This window comes from Pongo abelii, chromosome 1 (assembly GCF_028885655.2).
Source record: "Pongo abelii isolate AG06213 chromosome 1, NHGRI_mPonAbe1-v2.0_pri, whole genome shotgun sequence".
In the NCBI taxonomy this organism is placed as follows: domain Eukaryota; kingdom Metazoa; phylum Chordata; class Mammalia; order Primates; family Hominidae; genus Pongo; species Pongo abelii.
This window is the reverse complement of record NC_071985.2, coordinates 135571290-135591663: the sequence shown is the minus strand read 5'-3', so window position 1 is coordinate 135591663 and position 20374 is coordinate 135571290. Positions and strand designations below refer to the sequence as shown.

Below are 20374 nucleotides of genomic sequence, written 5' to 3'. Positions count from 1 at the left end.
AAATCCACAGCTAATATCATGCTGAATGGGCAAAAACTGGAAGCATTCCCTTTGAAAATTGGCACAAGACAGGGATGCCCTCTCTCACCACTCCTATTCAACATAGTGTTGGAAGTTCTGGCCAGGGCAGTCAGGCAAGAGAAAGAAATAAAGGGTACTCAATTAGGAAAAGTGGAAGTCATATTGTCCCTGTTTGCAGATGACATGATTGTATATTTAGAAAACCCCATCGTCTCAGCCCAAAATCTCCTTAAGCTGATAAGCAACTTCAGCAAAGTCTCAGGATACAAAATCAATCTGCAAAAATCACAAGCATTCTTATACACCAATAACAGACAAACAGAGAGCCAAATCATGAGTGAACTCCCATTCATGATTGCTACAGAGAATAAAATACCTAGGAATCCAATTTATGAGGGATGTGAAGGACCTCTTCAAGGAGAACTACAAACCACTGCTCAATGAAATAAAAGAGGATACAAAGAAATGGAAGAACATTCCATGCTCATGGGTAGGAAGAATCAATATCGTGAAAATGGCCATACTGCCCAAGGTAATTTACAGATTCAATGCCATCCCCATCAAGCTACCAATGACTTTCTTCGCAGAATTGGAAAAAACTACTTTAAAGTTCATATGGAACCAAAAAAGAGCCCGCATCGCCAAGTCAATCCTAAGCCAAAAGAACAAAGCTGGAGGCATCACGCTATCTGACTTCAAATTATACTACAAGGCTACAGTAACCAAAACAGCATGGTACTGGTACCAAAACAGAGATATAGATCAATGGAACAGAACAGAGTCCTCAGAAATAACGTCGCATATCTACAACTATCTGATCTTTGACAAACCCGACAAAAACAAGCAATGGGGAAAGGATTCCCTATTTAATAAATGGTGCTGGGAAAACTGGCTAGCCATATGTAGCAAGCTGAAACTGGATCCCTTCCTTACACCTTACACAAAAATTAATTCAAGATGGATTAAAGACTCACATGTTAGACCTAAAACCATAAAAACCCTAGAAGAAAACATAGGCAATACCATTCAGGACACAGGCATGGGCAAGGACTTCATGTCTAAAACACCAAAAGCAATGGCAACAAAAGCCAAAATTGACAAATGGGATCTAATTAAACTAAAGAGCTTCTGCACAGCAAAAGAAACTACCATCAGAGTGAACGGACAACCTACAGAATAGGAGAAAATTTTTGCAATCTACACATCTGACAAAGGGCTAATAACCAGAATCTACAAGAACTTAAACAAATTTACAAGAAAAAAACATACAACCCCATCAAAAAGTGGTCAAAGGATATGAACAGACATTTCTGAAAAGAAGACATTTATGCAGCCAACAGACACATGAAAAAATGCTCATCATCACTGGTCATCAGAGAAATGCAAATCAAAACCACAATGAGATACCATCTCATGCCAGTTAGAATGCCCATCATTAAAAAGTCAGGAAACAACAGATGCTGGAGAGGATGTGGAGAAATAAGAATGCTTTTATACTGTTGGTGGGAGTGTAAACTAGTTCAATCATTGTGGAAGACAGTGTGGCGATTGGTCAAGGATCTAGAACTATAAATACCATTGACCCAGTGATCCCATTACTTGGGTATATACCCAAAGGATTATAAATCATGCTACTATAAAGACACATGCACACATATGTTTATTGTGGCACTATTCACAATAGCAAAAACTTGGAACCAGCTCAAAGGTCCATCAATGATAGGCTGGATTAAGAAAATGTGGCACATATACACCATGGAATACTATGTAGCCATAAAAAAAGGATGAGTTCGTGTCCTTTGCAGGATCATGGATACAGCTGGAAACCATCATTCTGAGCAAACTAGCACAAGGACAGAAAACCAAACACCGCATGTTCTCACTCATAGGTGGGAATTTAACAATGAGAACACTTGGACACAGGATGGGGAACATCACACCCCAGGGCCTGTCATAGGGTGGGGAGCAGGGGGAGGGATAGCATTAGAGAAATACCTAATGTAAATGACGAGATGACGGGTGCAGCAAACCAACATGGCACATGTATACCTATGTAATAAACCTGCACGTTGTGCACATGTACCCTAGAACTTAAATTATATATATATATAAAAAAGATAATCACCTCTAGTTCCATCCATGTTGCTACAAAAGACATTATTTCATTCTTTTTATGGCTGAGTAGTATTCCATGATATCCATATCTATATCTATACAGATATTAGAAGAGAAGAGATACTATTATCCCTTCATATACAAATTTCTTCCATGTTACCCAAAACACAATTACTGGAAAAACAGGAGTGGCAAGCCTGCCATGTTGTTTACAGTTTTGGTGTGGTCGAGGAAAGAAAAAAAGTTGGCAAAGGAAAATTGCAACAAAGTTTTCCATTCGCTTAATAGAGGGTTAGACATTTTACAAATAAGAGGAGAAAGCTGCATGTTCTTTTCTGATGAATCATGAACACATACTAAGGTTAATGGAATTTGCAACCTGTCTATGAGGACTTTCAAAACTGAATAGACCCAGTAGCAAGAAATAGGGAGAAAGGGGCAAAAACTCAAGCAATCAATCCTAGAAAAAATAAATAACAAATAACATGAGGAAAGAGTCAAAGATGTTTAAGACATCTCAAAGAGAGTAAAATTGTAATTCATGCTTTAAATTGATTTCTCTTAAACATAACTTTTTTTGTAGAGTACATACATTCATTAAGCATACTGATACTTAAAGTGCTTTTGGTGAGAGAACAAAAACAAAGTTAGCTATAAAACAAAATTTTCAATAAGATCTCTGCAATATAAACAATGTCAAGAGAGACTTCATGTTGGTATGAAATCTGTGATTATCAATAAACACCACCTCATGTTTGTCTGGGGGGTTGTAATAGTTCTCAGAGAATATGGCTTCCCCAATGATCATGACGAAAGGCACAGAGCCTTCAGTCTTCAGCCAATACTCCTAAGTTGTAAAATGCCATAATTTTAATAACTTTATTTTCCCTGACTTACCTTATCTCCTTCTCTAGTAAGGCAAATCCACACGCCTCCTTCCTGACAGCTCACCTATCCCAGCTGGAAACCTTAAACTGATTGCACTGTAAAAGACTGACTCTACCTCAGCAGGAAGTGTGTACAAATTTCTCTCTGAGGTAGAAGTACCTTAATTTTAAAGTCTTTGTGAAGGTGGTGCCTCTGATGCCTTCGTTTAATTTGTCTTATTCCTTATCTTCTCTCTTGCCTTATCTTGAACTCTGTTGCTTCTACTCTCAGCCGCTGAGTACTTACTCGTTTTCTGGTCCAATATTGCTTTTTAGCCTGATATGCAGTCTCCTTTACTCTTGAGTCGTTCGTGGCTTCTAATACATGACTCATTCTTGTCCACCAGTTCTTCCAATATTCTAGGCTAGTCGGATCACATAACTAGACCCTCCCTTTTGCTGCCAATATTCAGTTCTTAGCAATCTTGGTTTCCTACCTTGTCTCTACTCTGCCCTGACAATGTCTATTATTCTTCTGTGACATTACATTCCCCGAACTCTTCATGGAATCATGAACTAAGACCATAGCCTCTCCTCCATCTCACCTCTGTCTCTGTCTCTCTTTATGACATTTTTAGTTTATCCTTATGCTATAGTCAACAAATTCTGCTATATCTCTCAAACTCACTGTGATGTGAACAAATAATTGAGGGTGATTTTTAAAAAACTTAAAAAAATACTTTTGCTGCTTATTTCTGGAATAAAACAAATGATGAGAACAATAAAAACCAAATAAGTTAAAAAACACATAGCTGTTTTTCCTGTAACATTCACCAGGCTGGAGTGCAGTTGTGTGATCTCAGTTCACCGCAACCTCCGCCTCTCAGGCTCAAGTGATCCTCCCACGTCAGCCCCCCAAGTAGCTGGAAACACAGGTGCACACCACCATATCCAGCTATTTTGTGTGTGTGTGTTTTTAGCAGACACTGGGTTTCACCACGTTGCCCAGGCTGGTCTCAAACTCCTTAGCTCAAGCAATCTTCCTGCCTTAGTGTCCCAAAGTACTGGGATACAGTCATGAGCCACCACGCCTGGCCTATATATAATGTTTTTTACTGCCATATAATGGTTGGGCTACACAAAAACAACAATATTTCCTGACCTAGAACTGATAATTCAGTTAGATTTAAATGGTGTTGCTTTCGACAAAAAATATTACAATTTTTAAAAGAAGCAAAAATTTTTATATCGTTACCAACATTAATAACTATAATTGAAAAACTCATAGAGAACCAGCTGTAGGCAAAATATTGGCAGTTATATAAATGTCTCTTACAGATTTCCTGTAGTTTATCTACTTATGTAAGCACCCACGTCTATTCAAATGGCTGAGAATTAAAATCAAATAAAAAGTTGGGCAAGTATAAAGCAAATATTTTTTTGATTAGAGACAGTTTTTCTCATAAAAAAGTGGATAATTTATTTTAAAGAACTTCAAAAATTATAATGCTATGAGGAAAATAAAATAGGATGAATTCAATGAATACGGCTAATATCAGATTTTAGTCACTTTTGCAGAAGCTTATACCACACAGTCATTTCTCATGTTTCTTCACGGAACTATGTTATTTCACAGTGCAATGATTTTCAAACTCATAAAAGTGATGTCTCAGGGGATCATCCCACTGAGGCCAACCTAGTCTATCTCATACTTATCCAGTCAAATCATAGACCTGGAGTTCCAACTCTCTAGCCCAAACCTACACGTGTCCATGCTGATTCCGGCATAACTAAACATCACATTCAGGATAATTCTCCACATACATAGCTCATAGAGGCTTAAGTCACAAGGAATGAGAGGAATCAAGCACCTGCAGAAGATGTCTCAGGAGCACACACCTAATCAGTATCAAAAAGCAAATGGAACTTAGCAGTGATCATCACCTTATATCCCCATGAGATGCCAGGGAGGCTACTGTGGCTTAAGTTTGCTGTATTTTACAAGTGCTGGGGCCCCCACATTATTTTCTCTAACCTTTGGGATTTCTTATACTCCTGAACTCCTGAGTTTCAACTCTGGGAAATATGGAAAATACTATGACTTTTCAGCTGTTTTGGTTTTAAAAGAGTGTCTTCATATTGTCTCCTCCACAGACATCTATGGGGGTCTGATCCAAGCAGGGCTGTGGTCATTGCTCCCTGGACACTGCATTGTGTATGAGATAGAGGGTCTGTTAACCCAGCTGCTGAAGGAAGACTTTATTTCCCAGGGGAAATTCTAGCACATCTGGGACACTGTGGTCCTCACACTTGGTTTGGATCCTTTTCCTGGTGACAGACGTCTGCTTTCTGGCAAGGGTAAGAGTAATAATCTGTGGTTAATGTCTAATGAAAAAATGCTGGCATGTTGAAACAGAAACAAAGCCTCTCTCTTTTTAAAAAAAAAACATACAGTTTTGTGCAAATTAAGTTTGAACATAGAACAGATCATGAAGGAATTATCAAAGTATTGCTCTGGGTGGTATTTGGAGTAATAATCTTTAAAAATCAATTTTAAGGTTTACCACTTTTAAACCTTTTATTCTTGCTTAGCTAAATCATCATGAAAGCAGGACTTCATACATCTCCCTGATGACAAAACTAATGTTTAGACTGTTTGAGTTGAACATTCTAATATTTAAAAATTCTATGCATAGAATTGAACATATGATTAAATGCAGGAAGGGGACTGTGAGGTGGCAAGATATAACAGATGATAACAGTGGTATTGCCATCTTTGTTCAGGTCCTTACTCTGCCTGTAAAGCTACAGCAGTCTTCTCTCTGATTATACTATCATTTTTGAACTTTCTATCCAAAGAAATCATTACTAAATCAGTGTATACTAAATAGTTGTTCACTCTTTAGCAATCACAACTACAATGAAGGCATTCAAACCACTGAACAATTGGAATCCATCGAGGGTTAGGGAAATAACATCTTTGTAGCCTCTTGGAACTGTTAGTAAAGAAATCAAATTCTTTGACAGTGAGTCAAGCTCTAGGTCACTACAGATTCAAATGTGAGTATGCATTGGGTTTCTACCTTTAAATACTTTCACATATATTCTTCTTCCTTCCTCATGGAAAGTTTGGTTGACTGATAATATACACCCAGCTCATGAATTAGAATGTCATTTGAAATAGAATTAGAGAGGTGATTTCCATTTGGATAATTTCAGCTGAGAAGGTATAAATTCCAAGCAGAAGGAATAATAATTGTATGCAAAAAAGTATAGTAGGGAGTAGCCAGGGCAGTGCACTGACTTTTCCTGCTTGACCAGAAACTTTGATACACCAAAATAACACAGTTGGGAATACTAGACAGAGCACTAGACAGGGGTCAGTAACAAAGGCACTAAAGCTGTGGGACTTGCTACTTGGTTACCTTAGGCTAAGGCAGATTAGGCACTTTTCTGGTCCTTAATTCCTATCCTGTATATAAGGGAGATGAATTGGAAAATCTTTAAGGTTCTTCTCAGTCACAAAATTCTGTGCTTTACTATGCCCCATCATCAACTCAAGGAAAAGAAGTAAGCAGCTTTAGGTTTTCTGATGGCAGGAAAAAGAAAATTATTCCAAGAGGATTATATGACTAGCATTGAGAAGTCCTGTGGAGCATACTGCGTCTTGCTCTTCTTTATTGCCACATGGAAGATAAAACAGGAAGGCAAGGCCTCTTACCACATATCTCACTCCACTTACAACTCCTGGGCAACTATTTTTCTTTAGATAGCTGATGAAAGGTCTAAGAATTAAAGGTACTGCTGGCCAAAGAAGGCAGCCCAAAGACAACAATGTCAGGAACTCAGAGGTTCAGTACAACTCCTGGGGAAGGTTGGTCTTGATATTAAAAGGTGAATCAGAAAGATATATACTGGTCAAATTCATGTTTGAGAATGAGCACATATTCTTAGTCAAATGTTTGCTACTATTCATATGTACCAGAAACAGTGTGAGAGGAGCCTAATTAAGGTCTACCTTCTTATTGTTGCATGACAGTGCAGGCCAGGGAAGGCCGTATCTTGTCATTATTTTAACAGAAATAATAGGAATTTTTTGCCACCTATTGTTGGCAATAATTTTAAAAACACAACAACTACAACAATACAAAGGCCTACTCGAGGTCTATTCAGTACTAGCCTGAACTGGGTAAGAAGGTTCTGCAGGATGGAAGTAAAAAAATGTAATGTAATTTTAGTAGGCTAAAAGAGGGTTAGTACTCAATGTGGTAAGAACATGTAGCATGTAGGAAAAGGGGAAGACCTCAAAAAGGTGTCATTTTGGCTGAATTTTATAGAATTGGTTATAATACAATTACATCTATTAAGTAATATGCTGTTACAGAAAATGGAATTATATAAATTGCATGTAGACAACTTTAAATCTGGATGCTAATACACCAGAGAAGCACCTTTAGTGGCAGGGGACAGAACCTAAATAGTGGATTCAGGTTTGCTTGTAGTTTCATATATTTAGAGAAAGGAAATAGAATTATAAAAAAACTTTAGAGCCTATGTAATCCTGCACTTAATTTTCAGTTAATAATACTGATACTTAACATTGATGTTGGAATACCTACTTATTAGGAACTGTTCTAGACAACGTCCCTTTATTCAGGCTAATATCAAATCAAAGTGCAGGTCTAGAAGCCACTGACTAAATCTTTGACCTGGGAAACTCGAGGGCCTCTGCTTGTGAAAAATGGAATAAAAACTCAACCGGTTTCAGAGGGTTGTTGGGAGGGAATGGAAGAAGAGTCATATTTTATTTTTCATGCTGTAATACAACTTTGATTCTTTGGAATGAACACAACCAAAACCGAATGATATTTTCACCTTTGCTTGAGCATCAGGGTTACTGACACCATTAACTAAAATGGAAGCGCAGCCTCTAGTATAAAAGACCAAGGGTTCTATTCTAGCCACTGTAAGTACAAGATGTCCACTTAACCAATTACAGCCTTTTTGAGCAACTGCTGCTTAGATTCTCATTCGTCAAAGTAAAATATATCAAAAAATGAGCAGCATTAGTTAGGGTAAGCATTAGTAAAAACAAGAACCACTTAAGTAAAATACTGCCTTAATGCAGGCTAAAGAAATGTTAGTGTTTTTAAAAACAGCAACACATTTTCTTTATCCAGTCTATCATTGATGGGCATTTGGGTTGGTTCCAAGTCTTTGCTATGTAGATAGTGCTGCAATAAACATATGTGTGCATGTGTCTTTATAGTAAAATGATTTATAATCCTTTGGGTATATACCCAGTAATAGGATTGCTGGGTCAAATGGTATTTCTGGTTCTAGATCCTTGTGGAATCGCCACACTGTCTTCCACAATATACACCATGGAATACTATGCAGCCATAAAAAATTGAGTTTATGTGCTTTTCAGGGACATGGGTGAAGCTGGAAGCCATCATTCTCAGCAAACTAACACAGGAACAGAAAACAAAACACCACGTTCTCACTCATAAATGGGAGTTGAACAATGAGAACACATGGACACAGGGAGGGAAACATCACACACCAGGGCCTGTTGGGGGTTGGGGAGTCAGAGGCCTGAGAGCATTAGGACAAATACCTAATGCATGCAGGGCTTAAAACCTAGATGATGGGTTGATAGGCGCAGCAAACCACCATGGGACATGTATACCTATGTAATAAACCTGCACGTTCAGTTCATGTATCCCAGAACTTAGAGTAAATTTTTTTTAAAAAAGAGCAACACAATATGCACTTGTTTATTTCTTTGTTTTTGTTTTAACAATGCTCTTTAAAGGTAGTTTAAAAATAACAGTAGCCTGCTATTTTTAATGTTAACATTAACAGAATATTAAAGCTTAAAGGAGATTTAAAGATCATTTAGTTCAGATCCCATATTTTAGAGATGGACACTTATCCTTCAGGAGAGCAAGTGGCTTGATAAAGGTGACACAGATGGCTGATGGAATGAATACATGAGACTACTTTTAAACACTTAGCAATGCTGAGGTGTTTTAAGATTTGATATGAAGCTTTGTTTTGCAGGAATACACAATGCAATTTCCCAAGGTCAGCTTGAGATTCTGTTTCTATAAATTTCGTAAATAAATATGGAACCCATAATGTTGTAGAGTATGGATTACGGCCTTCCCTCTTCATAAATTTCATGATTTTTAATCACTTATTTTATATAGATGTGTATATATAAGCTTATATATATGTATATATATATCAGTGTTACATCTATATAATGTTGATTACACACAGGCAAATTACTTAGGTACAAAGGCAGCATTTTTCACTCATTTAACATTTGTGAGAAAATATTTGAGATAAAGGAGAAAAAATCAAGTATTTAGAGAGGAATGTGTACTGAACAAGAAAGTGTCTCTGGCAGATAAATATTTTACCCATGGAACCAATAACATGTCTAATTCGTGAAGCAAATATTGATCAGGCTCTGACCATGCATGCAGCTCTGTGCTTAGCACATAGTAAGTTTTCAACAGATGAAATGCAAGATCACACAGCAATGGGGAAGAGGGACTAGAATGACTCTTCAGTCCCCCACCACTGAGTATAAATTCTCCATCCCACCAATTGGCAAGTGTTCAAGACTTTGGAACTTAGGGAGGTAAAGAGAGAAGCAATAGGAACAGGAGGCAGAGAAGGGGTAAAAGGAACTAGAGGAAAAGGCAAATAAGCCAGAGTGTGTTTGTGCTCACTTCAGAAAGTCAGAGTCACAGAAAAGCATTTTTTAAAATGCACTAATATTCTGCCTTCCCTTTATTTAAAACATGGAACATTCATGTGTCCTCAGGCAGAGAAATCATTTAAAATATGTTGGAACAAAAATGATTAAATTAGCCTTATTCTTCAATTATATAATTTACAAGAGAATATCATTCAAAAGAAAATTTCTAAACTTGGCTGATATGAAGAATTGGTTTCAGTTGTAGAGATTATAACTAATAAGTGAAATGGAAATGTTCCTAAATTTTTTTCAGCGAAGATATCATGGTTTTTGGAACATGTGTTTTCCAAGAGTTTTTAGAAAGCTTAATGATATCTCTGATTGCAAAGTTTTAGCATTTAGCATTCTCATTCAGCCAAAGGCTGTACAAAACTTTATGTGGCTAAATAACTCTATAGAAAGGATACACCTAAGACACTTAACGGCTGAGTAAATTCAGATGTGCTCATATAGCAAAAGCCTACTCCAAAAAATAAACTCAGGTGGGACTAGGGCAACATTTTCAAAATGATTGTCATATTTGTGGTAAGAGAGAAATATTGAATTGCATTCTCCCTGAACAAAGCAATCAATAAATTTAAAACCTCCATAGTTGTTTCTATCCATGTAGCTAAAAAATACTTCGGTTCTGAGATTCAGAGACTGTGAAACGAGTGGAGGGACAATCTTGACTTGAGATGGGAAAAGAATACTAACTCAGCCCCCATTCCAGGTATCCTTTAAGGAATCCTTCTCATTTTAATCACGTTACTTAAATACTAATATCTAATCATGTGACTCATAAAAGTCACAATTCGATGTCATGTTTTCCCTGTACTGGGTAGTTCTGAGTCTTGGTTCTGTTATTATATATCATAGTTACTGATCTTCTCGGCAACCTGTTGTGAGTGGAACAGAGAATATACTTGAAGAATATTTGACTAGACCCTCCTTTCTTGTTGTTACATAAAAATGGTTTCTCCTTAAGTCACAAATCTATTCTGCATGTTAAATATTTACAAAGTACTTTAAAATTCTTCCTGAATGCTAACACAAAGATAGAAATCTATGTTCATTTGAATAAGCAGAAATGTTTGCCCTCCCAAATTAAGGGCCTCTAATTCAAATCAATTTGATGACTTGAGAGAAAAAAAAAAAAAAGCTGGGGACCTACTAAGTACAAGGCCCTGTGCCAGACATGGGGACAAAAGTAAACTTTCCAGGACTAGACAATCTGTCAGAAATTACTACATTTCACATTATTTAATTCACACCATTTCCTTCTGGGCTTAAAAGGTAAATTATGAGATGCAAAATACTCACCTTTTTAGCATTAAGTTTTTACAGTGCTCCTTAACATCCAACATTGAACTAGTTACATAAAGATGCAGTGTTTTCTATATATTAACATATTATTTCACATTTTGTTCATTAGGCTTTTGAAAGTATTTTAGTATGAAGTTTCCATTTATTGTATCCAAAAATAAAAATAGCATCAAAGTCTTTTTGCAACTCCCCAAACACAGTTAGTGAATAATGATCATATGCTAAAAAATGTAAAATGCAATTTGTGCTGTGCCCCATTTACTACAAAATCACTATGAACAATGCATTTTGTACAGTATATTGCTCCAGGGAAACTGAATCAGCATCAGGAATGAATAAAGAACACTGCATTTGAAATCAGCTAATTCTGCTTCAGCGCTTTTAAAAACTATTTGTTATGATATGACTTCCTGTCAAGCACATAATGTGATATTTTCCTCAATAAAACTAAACAGTTGCCATAATTTCAGCTTCCCTCATTTTCCACTTTTTAAACACTAAATATTTAAACAATGCAGACCTGGAAGTCTCTAGCCAGTCATCTGATCCATGCATCTCCTTGCCTAAGGTATAGTAACTATCCATACGGGGGCCTGTTATGTCACATTGACATACTTAGTGGCAGCTGTCAAGGTCCTTACCTGCCCACAAGCCAGGCCCATTCCTCTTTCTCCCATGCCATGTGGACATGATAAATTTAACTCCAGGGCATCTGCTCCAGAATCCTTTAAACAAGAAAGGAAAATGAAAGAAAAGGCAAAGCTTCATTTATATACCAACAGGCTTTCACCATTGATAACAAAAGTCACATTTGTCAAGTGTTAACTATTCTGTTTTTTGCATCACAGCTATCTTGTGAGGTATAGTCTAACTCTCTCAAATTAAGGTCTATATAACAACCACCACCACAACAACAATCACACACCAAATATTTACTGAGTGCTCATAAGGGGTCACTCACTGCTCTATATGTTTTATATTTGTTACCTCTAATTCTCATAATCTTCATATTATTATGCTACCAATTTTACAGGCACGTGAACTGAAGCATAGGGAGGTTAAATGACAAGCTTAGTTATTAGGTGACACAGTAGAGATTGTAACTCAGATCTGTTTGACATCACACTTATTCTTTCCTAAATAGCTTCTATTTTTATGGACACAAATCTTACTAATTATGGATAACTGACGCTGGAAGTAGGCATACAAACAAAAATGTAGTAGGCTAGCTAGAATGAATAAGCAAAATGTAAAATGTTTTTAACCGAAAATCAACATTATCATACTTAAAAACAGTTTATCTAAGAAACAGGAAGTATTGATAGTTTTGTCTTAATTACTTAATAGGAATCCTTCTTATTTAAATCATTAATTCCTTGGTATACAAATAGATCTTGTATAAATGAACAACATAATTCATTCTAAGTATTCTTGGAATACCTTGAGAATCTTAGAATTCGTGGGAAGTCTTCTGTAAAGAACTTGAAGAATAAACAAAACACTTTTAAAAGTTATTATAGGCCGGGCACAGTGGCTCACGCCTGTAATCCCAGCACTTTGGGAGGCTGAGGCAGGCGGATCATGAGGTCAGGAGATTGAGACCATCCTGGCTAACACAGTGAAATTCCATCTCTGCTAAAAATACAAAAATTAGCCGGGCATGGTGGTGGGCGCCTGTAGTCCCAGCTACTCGGGAGGCTGAGGCAGGAGAATCGCTTGAACCTGGGAGGCGGAGGTGGCAGTGAGCTGAGACCAAGCCACTGCACTCCAGCCTGGGTGACACAGAGAGACTCCATTTCCAAAAAAAAAAAAAAAAAGTTATTATAGTAATTTTAGAGATGGAGGAATAAACTAGGTGATTCAAATTTTATATTCTTTTACCTAACTTCTATAATTTTTCCAGTGCCGTGGTTTATTTTTCGGTAAGGCCAACTAGAAGCTTGAATTGGTTACAAGAGTATTTTAACAGGTTTATCACATGCAAAGGCTTAAAAAACAGTTCACTACTTTCTAAGTACACCAGACCTTTCTTTAGGGCAACAGTTGTTTCTTCTTTCTCTTTCCTTCTTAATTGTTTAAGATTTTAGCCTATTTTTTCCTGATTTATGAATTTTAAGTAGGACCTCAACAAACTTAAGAACTCCAGCTAGTCATTAATCGGTTGACAGTCTTGCCTATCTTTATTCATTAGTGAGTCTGCTTTTTCTTCTGCACATTTGTTAAAGTCCATTTGATCACTGAGCCTGTTTTTAACATGGTTTCATTATGGTTTTGCTTTCCTAATCCGATTTTAAAAGTCTTCATGTTATTTGAGAATTGCTGAAAACCATGCTGCTCTTTCCTTGATGGTTTGGTGGTGAGCATGGATGAGCACAGCCTGCTGAACCCTGAGTTCTAATCTTACACCTGTAGCTAAGGAATTGGGGATGATTTGGACAAGTCAGTCAACCTTCTTTGTCTCCAGCTGCTCAAGTGTCAACTGTGGATAATATGACCTGTCTCAAAATCATGCCATGTGGTAATTACCAGCTTAGTGAAAAGATTGTATAGTACAAGTATACACTTATAACATGTTTCTTATTATTTCCTGGTTACTTCAAATATTTCCTTTAGACTTCTCTATTTAACTGAAATGCAGCAATTAACAGCAAATCAATTCAACATCATTTTGGATTAAATAAAGCTTTGCATCATAATTGTATACATATTTACATTATGCATATTTCATTTCAAACTTACACCTAGCTACCATATTACATAATAATAGCTAACATTAATTGAGCATTTACAATATGCCAGATACTTTACTATGTCCTTTGTATGTTTTATCTTACTTTATCCTCACAGCAACTCTAAGAGGTAGGATATATCATTATTTCTACTTTACAATTGATAAAACTGAGACATAAAGAGTTCAAGTGATTTATCCAACATCCCACAGCTTATAGCTGATAGTAGGGTCTTGAACCCAAGCATTTTGAGTCCAGGACCTGCATTTATACCCACTATTATAATTTACTACAAATCACTTATTTTATGGCTGGAGTTGTCATAGTGTGTTACGAAAAACATAACAGCTCGATATCCTTACAGCTTCCAAGCTTGAAGTAAAAATTAAAATATTTTAAAATCACCTGTCCAATATAAAATTTTTTCAGTGACTAATTATTATAATTTCCCCAACATTATACACATATACAAATGCCCACTCACCAAACACACCTGGAAAGGCCTTTGAAATGTGCATCCAAGCCTCAAAAACAGACAATGCTGTTCAAGGTGACACCATGAGTACAGGAACATTCATGTGGCCTCTGCTTGAAAATTCCTGTCTCAGGATGCACACCACCTTAAAAGGCAGTTAATTCCATTTCCAAGCAACTCTAACCATTCAAAAAGCCTTAATTGCTGAATTAGCATGAAATGTTAAATTAACTGAAATTGGGCATGCATTCTGATTCTTGTTAGTCACAAGCTTTTTAGTTTAGTCACTTACCCAGAGTTTATTCTACCTCACCTAAATGGTTATAAAATGATGTATCCTAGTGATGGCAGTGACATGGGAAATACACTGTTACTCATTTCCTACATTATCTATTTATCATCCATCTACACACAGTAGAGAGAGAGAGTTTGTGTGTGTGTGTGTGTGTGTGTGTGTATATATATATATATAGGTGTATATACACGTATATATATATATGGTGTGGACTCTGAGCCAAACTATGGGTTTGAATCCCACTTTTACTCCATCCTAGCTGTGTGAACTTGAACACATTATTTCACTACTTTTGGCCTTAGTTTCCCCAAAAAAAGAAAAAAAAAGGAAAACATCAAGTCAGTGATAAGTTAGAACTCCAAAAAAAAAACTTAAAAATTAAAAATAAAAATATATTTAAAAAGTGGAACTAAGTCACAGAGTTGTTGTTATAAGGTGTAAATAAATTTGATATTTGCACAGAAGAGTTCTAGGGAGATATATTTTTAAATGTTTCCAAGGCTAATACAGGAAATGAGAGGTGCCAAAAAAGAAAGTTGATTTTTTACAGTTTTAAGTAAACTGAAAAGAAAAATAAGAGTTTTAACATACATAAAAGTTTAAAGAGGAGTGATAAAAAATAAATCTGATAAAAGTAAATGACTTCTGGAATGTAGTAAATACTATAAAGGTGTATACTATCTATCTAAATACTTTATCTATCTACCTATCAATCATCTATCTATCTAAATACTTATCTATCCATCCAACTAGACCTCTGACTTGTCCTTCCTCTGCCTTGATATGAAAATGATTTAAGATAACTCACCTAGTCCTACATTGTCTGTACCTCAGGAGGGAAAGGAAAACTATCCTGAGAAATTCTTGGAATACGGCAGTGGTATAATTTTTAAAATTCTCTGATCCACTTTATAAAAACATCCAGAGAAACTAAGGTGGCAAAACCACAAACTCTTGTGCAACATATACAACAAAATCAGGCACAAAGCATTTCTCCTCTCTTCTTCTTTCCTTACCTCTTCCTTTCTTTCCCTTACCTTCCTGATCAATACAGCTCTAAAGTCATTGGTCAGGCAGGGCAAGACAGGTGAGCACGAGCATTTGAGGAGGAGCCATGAGGGCCCAGTGTGGGCTGTCACAGCCTAAGCGGAGCAGAGCCAGAAGGATGTCTACATGGCCAGTGGCATGGTGCGGTATATCACAGTCCAAGTGGGAAGGGAAGATGTCCATGGGTGATAGGGGCTGGCAAAGGACGTCAGAGCTCAAGCAGGGTGAGAACAGTGTACCGTACTGCGGCATGAAAGGCACAATTATTGGATTCTCTCTTAACTTCTTCTGTTAAATGAATACATGGGGTCAGATGTTGACTTTCCAAGTAGCAATGCTATCCTCTAGTCTCAACTATCCAAAACTGGAGTTACAGTTCTCTGGGATCTTAAACCCCTCTGAGATAGACCTGGGACAGGTAAAACACTCTTGGCTTGGGCCCCACTGGACATAAAGTCAGTTACTATCTCTCATCTCCAGCTGCATGTCTATCTCCTGTGATTCCATTCTGTCCTGTTACTGTCCCTTTTCAGAGACTTAACATCCAACTGGTCCTACATATCTCTGTAATGTGCCTCTGTTTGATTTTTACCTCAAACTATTTGAGATTTCTAACTCTCACAGCTATTTAATTCATGACATATTGCTGTCCAGATTCAGGTAAAAAAACTGATAGGAAACTGGCTTGTTAGTGTTTTAGTGTTTTATTTTGGCCCCGCTAGGAATAGTGTGGTCACTTGGTTTTAATGCCTGCGCCTTTCTGCTGGACCTTCCTTGTCTCTTCCTACCAAAGGTGGTCAGAACCTTGGCAATCTCTCATCAGGTACCTGACTTAAAATCATCATCACTGGATTTTAAACACTTCAAGTTCATGGGTGCCAAATAAAATACCATTCTTCCCATTTATTCTGTAATGGCTTCCTTTTTGTTTGTCACATGGCAATACTCAAACTGTATACTTCTTTTTTACTTCATTCAACAAATATCTGCTGGTAGAGAAAGCCTTGTGCTTGGAATTGAAGATTAAGCAGTGAACCATGCAAGGGTCTCGACCCCCACGGAACTTGCTTTCTAACAAGCAAGACAGAGGAACTATGAGTAATGGCCAATGACACAACTGTTAATCACCACTTTATTATATGCTACAGAGGAAAAACACAGACAGAGGTAGATCCAGATTTTGGGGAGCCTAATGCTTAAATAATTTGGAAAACCCTCTTTAAGGAAAAAACAATAATCAAACATTGTAAACACAGAGTTACGTATAGGGACTTGGAAGTGGCCCATGCAAGTAAATGCCCTGAAGCTTAAGCTTCATTAACTATCTGGTCAACTGGCCTCTGAAGACAGGGTCTTAGAGAATAGGACAGGGAGGTTTAAACTACGTAGCCAGAGGCTCAGGATTGAGGAAGAGAGAACACTGCAGGCCAAAGGAACAGCAAACGCTCTGAGTTGGGAAAGTGTTGGAGGAGGAAAAGATGGCAGCGGGATCTGGAATGAAGAAAACAGACCCACAGTGACACTGGGGAGAGGCAGGCAGGGGAGGGGCCAAGTAGCACTTAATGGTCAAGTTAAGGGTTCTGAAATTAGGAAAGATGGAAAGAATTTGGATTGGTTGAGAGCAAGAAGATTAGTGGAGCTATTGTAGTTAAACTTGGTAATGATGCATTTTGGACCACAGCCAATTATATGCTTCCTCAAATTTGATGGCCCTACTTGTCACCCAGGAATTTTGCCACTAGTTAAAGGGGAGCCCCAGTCCCTGTTGCTCTCTTCACATTTCCTATAGTAACTATCCGCTCTCACAGACTCCCTCCAGATGAGAGTGGGTTGTGTCACAACCTCCACTGAGCCTGTCAAAGTGAGAGCTCCAGGAGCACCAGTGCCCAGGCCCCATCAGCAAGCTTTGGCCTTCCCCTACAATTCTGGGTTTAGAAGAAGCATCACACCCCATGTTAGGAAATCTAGCTTCCCTAGCAGCTGCCCTGAAGGGGCAGGACATGCAACTCAAAAGTTCAGAGGAAAGTAGAGCCCTATGGAGTGAAATGGGATCAGTGAGAGACAGGAGACTGAAGGAGCCAGTAGACTCATTCCTTCCACTTCCTTTCCTAGAAAGTGATGAGAAAATGGGTGATTCTATCATCTTGTGAAATGATGTGCTATTCCCTGTCCCATATGACTGAGCAATTGGCTCCATTTCCTTGTGAAGTTGTGGCCAGCTCTGGAATGCACCATATTGCACTTGTTTTCCCTTCTTCCCATCTCATTTTTCTTTTCTCCTCAGTCTTACTGCTCTGAGATTGTATACTTCAATAAAGCTTTTTCACATTAACTTTTACTTGGGCTCTATTTTCAAGGCTGATTACAAATTAAGAAAGAAATTGATTCAAGATCGACTACACTGGATTAAAGATCCATTTACAAGTGAATACTGTGAACCTTCAGTAATGGCTCAGTTTGGCATATATCTGATTGCTCCCTATTATTCATCTTTGTTTTGGCTAGCCAGGGACTTTATACATAGTAGGTGTTTCATAAATCTTCTTTTGCACAGAATTGGAGTAGACTACCAAGGTTCCAGAAAAGCAAGACAGCCTGTGATCAGGTACCTGGATCAAGAAAACTAACTAGATTCTAACAATGCTACTGATTTGACACAAGTAGTAGAAACTTCTTTATGGTGCTCAAAAACATGACAAATTCAAATCAGGTTGAAGAATATAGAAGACAACATGAAACGCATGTGCATTCTAAGGTTCTACTGCTCCTTATGTGTCATTTCTGTTTCAGATAAAGTAGTAAAAAGCTGATTACAGGTTTCCTCAGCTCTCTATTGTGTAATTCAAGAATTAATCTGCCATAAAGAAGGTTTTATAAATTTAAGGTTTAGGATACATCATCACATCACATCATTAGCTAAACTTAAAACAGTTGGCATGCTAGAGTGCTGGTGTGGTGTCTCTGATTTCTTACACCCCTATATCACCACCCCAAAAGAAATGTACATGTTAGGTAGTACAGTAATTTTGACCTGAATATGTTTTTGTTGGTTTGTTTTAATGTGGGTTTTTCCATTGTAAGGAAATCTGTTTTAACCTGCTTTGAAGCATATTCATAAAACCAAAACCAAATACTGATTCTACAAAACGTTATTGGGTGCCTACCATATGAGCTGTGATGAAATCATGCTGCTTAATGCTACCCTCCTAGAAGCTGTGAAGGCCTGGGGGATACTTCCTTCATATGATATCTCCTGGGCTAGTCCAGATTTAAGATTATAGTGAAGATTTTTATTTTTTAATTGACATTATCATACCCTCTTGTTATGTAGACTGCTCTCCTATGGAGAGATTTTGCAGACTGTTTTGATTGAACAAAAGGCATAACTTTTCCTCCCTTCTTTCTTTTTTATCTTTCTTCCTTTCTTTTTATTTATGTTTTTGCTATAGAGTAATTAGAAGGTGATATTAAATAAAACTGAAATTAAAGAAAAATATGAAATGTGAAAAATATCTTTAGGTTAGCTAGTTTGTTTATAATTAAAGGCTTTTGACTTATAAAAAGTAATCTTGTCTATTTAAAAATTAATGTCTAATATTGAAAAAATAATTTTGAAAAGTATTTTGTTCTTACAGAAAGGCAGAGAAGCAAGCGGTATGATAAAGCCATTCATCATAGTCAGCTTAAAATTGGCAAAGCTCATGCCAAGCACGGGCTCTGTGGAAGATTTCATGGTCAATTAGGTAAATACATGTATCAAATGAACCCAGCATGGAAGATCACGAGGCCAATTACTGATCATGTTTAATTTCACCCCTCTAAGTCCCAGTAGTAATTTTTCCCTTCTCAATTTTAAAATATCCAAATAAAATGCATAGTAAACATTTCTGAACACTATAGACAGCTTTGCAATATTTTATAATGTAGCATCAATTAGTTCATTGGTATAGTTAGATTTAGTCTTCTACATTACTGAGAGGTTTTCAAGGAACCCCAGCTAAGACTCTCCAGACTATTTTCCATGACAGCATGATGGACATAAGTGTATAATTTTAAGAATGTATTTTTCTATTTGAAATAAAAATTTAAGGCACATGGTTACTTGTTTGCATTTGTGCAGGATTCAATTTATATTATGGAAAACCTGCTGACTAGTGTTTCATTCAGGAGCATTCTGTCCCACTCTTTTATGCATATCTGTATTCAAACTAGAATAGTATTAAATGAACCTTTTATACTTTAAATATTCAAGAGTTTTATATTCAAAATTTCTTCTCTTACTGTCAAACTAGTTTGCCTAAAGGCAAGGTAAGATCAAGTTAGACTCTCAAAGGTAGAATTAAATTTTATCATGGCATCCATCATAATACACAGTTTGCTTAACATGCAAATAAAGAGTGTATGGATTCAGAGAATAAAGGATTTTTAGGTAGTGTGTGAAATCCAAGGGACCGCTTTTATAGAATAAATTCCTTTTAAATTTACATTTCCATCATTTTAATGAAAACACAGGGTAAACAAATTATAATAGAAATGTTTTAAGTTACATTTTCAATTCAATTTTACTTCTACTGTATTATTTCTCATGGCAGCTCTTTATTTAAAACTAATAAAAATAGCAGAGAAGAAATAAAATAAATATATACTAAAGTAACCATTACCTCAGACTTCTTGGCAAGTTCCGTCCAGTCATTTTTATTGTAACTGCACATAATGCTAGCAATCACAATCTTTAAAAAGAAAAAC

The 20374-nt window shown here is 36.8% G+C and overlaps 1 protein-coding gene across 4 annotated transcripts in view; it reads right to left on the bottom strand.

Annotated features, from left to right (window-relative positions):
- The window catches only part of DPYD (dihydropyrimidine dehydrogenase), an 843687-nt gene that overhangs the window by 278871 nt on the left and 544442 nt on the right, over positions 1–20374 (bottom strand). For all 4 annotated transcript variants that reach the window (NM_001132697.1, XM_054527610.2, XM_054527649.2 and 1 more), the window contains 2 exon segments: positions 11724–11807; positions 20290–20358. In NM_001132697.1, the coding sequence (NP_001126169.1) occupies positions 11724–11807; positions 20290–20358 (153 nt within the window).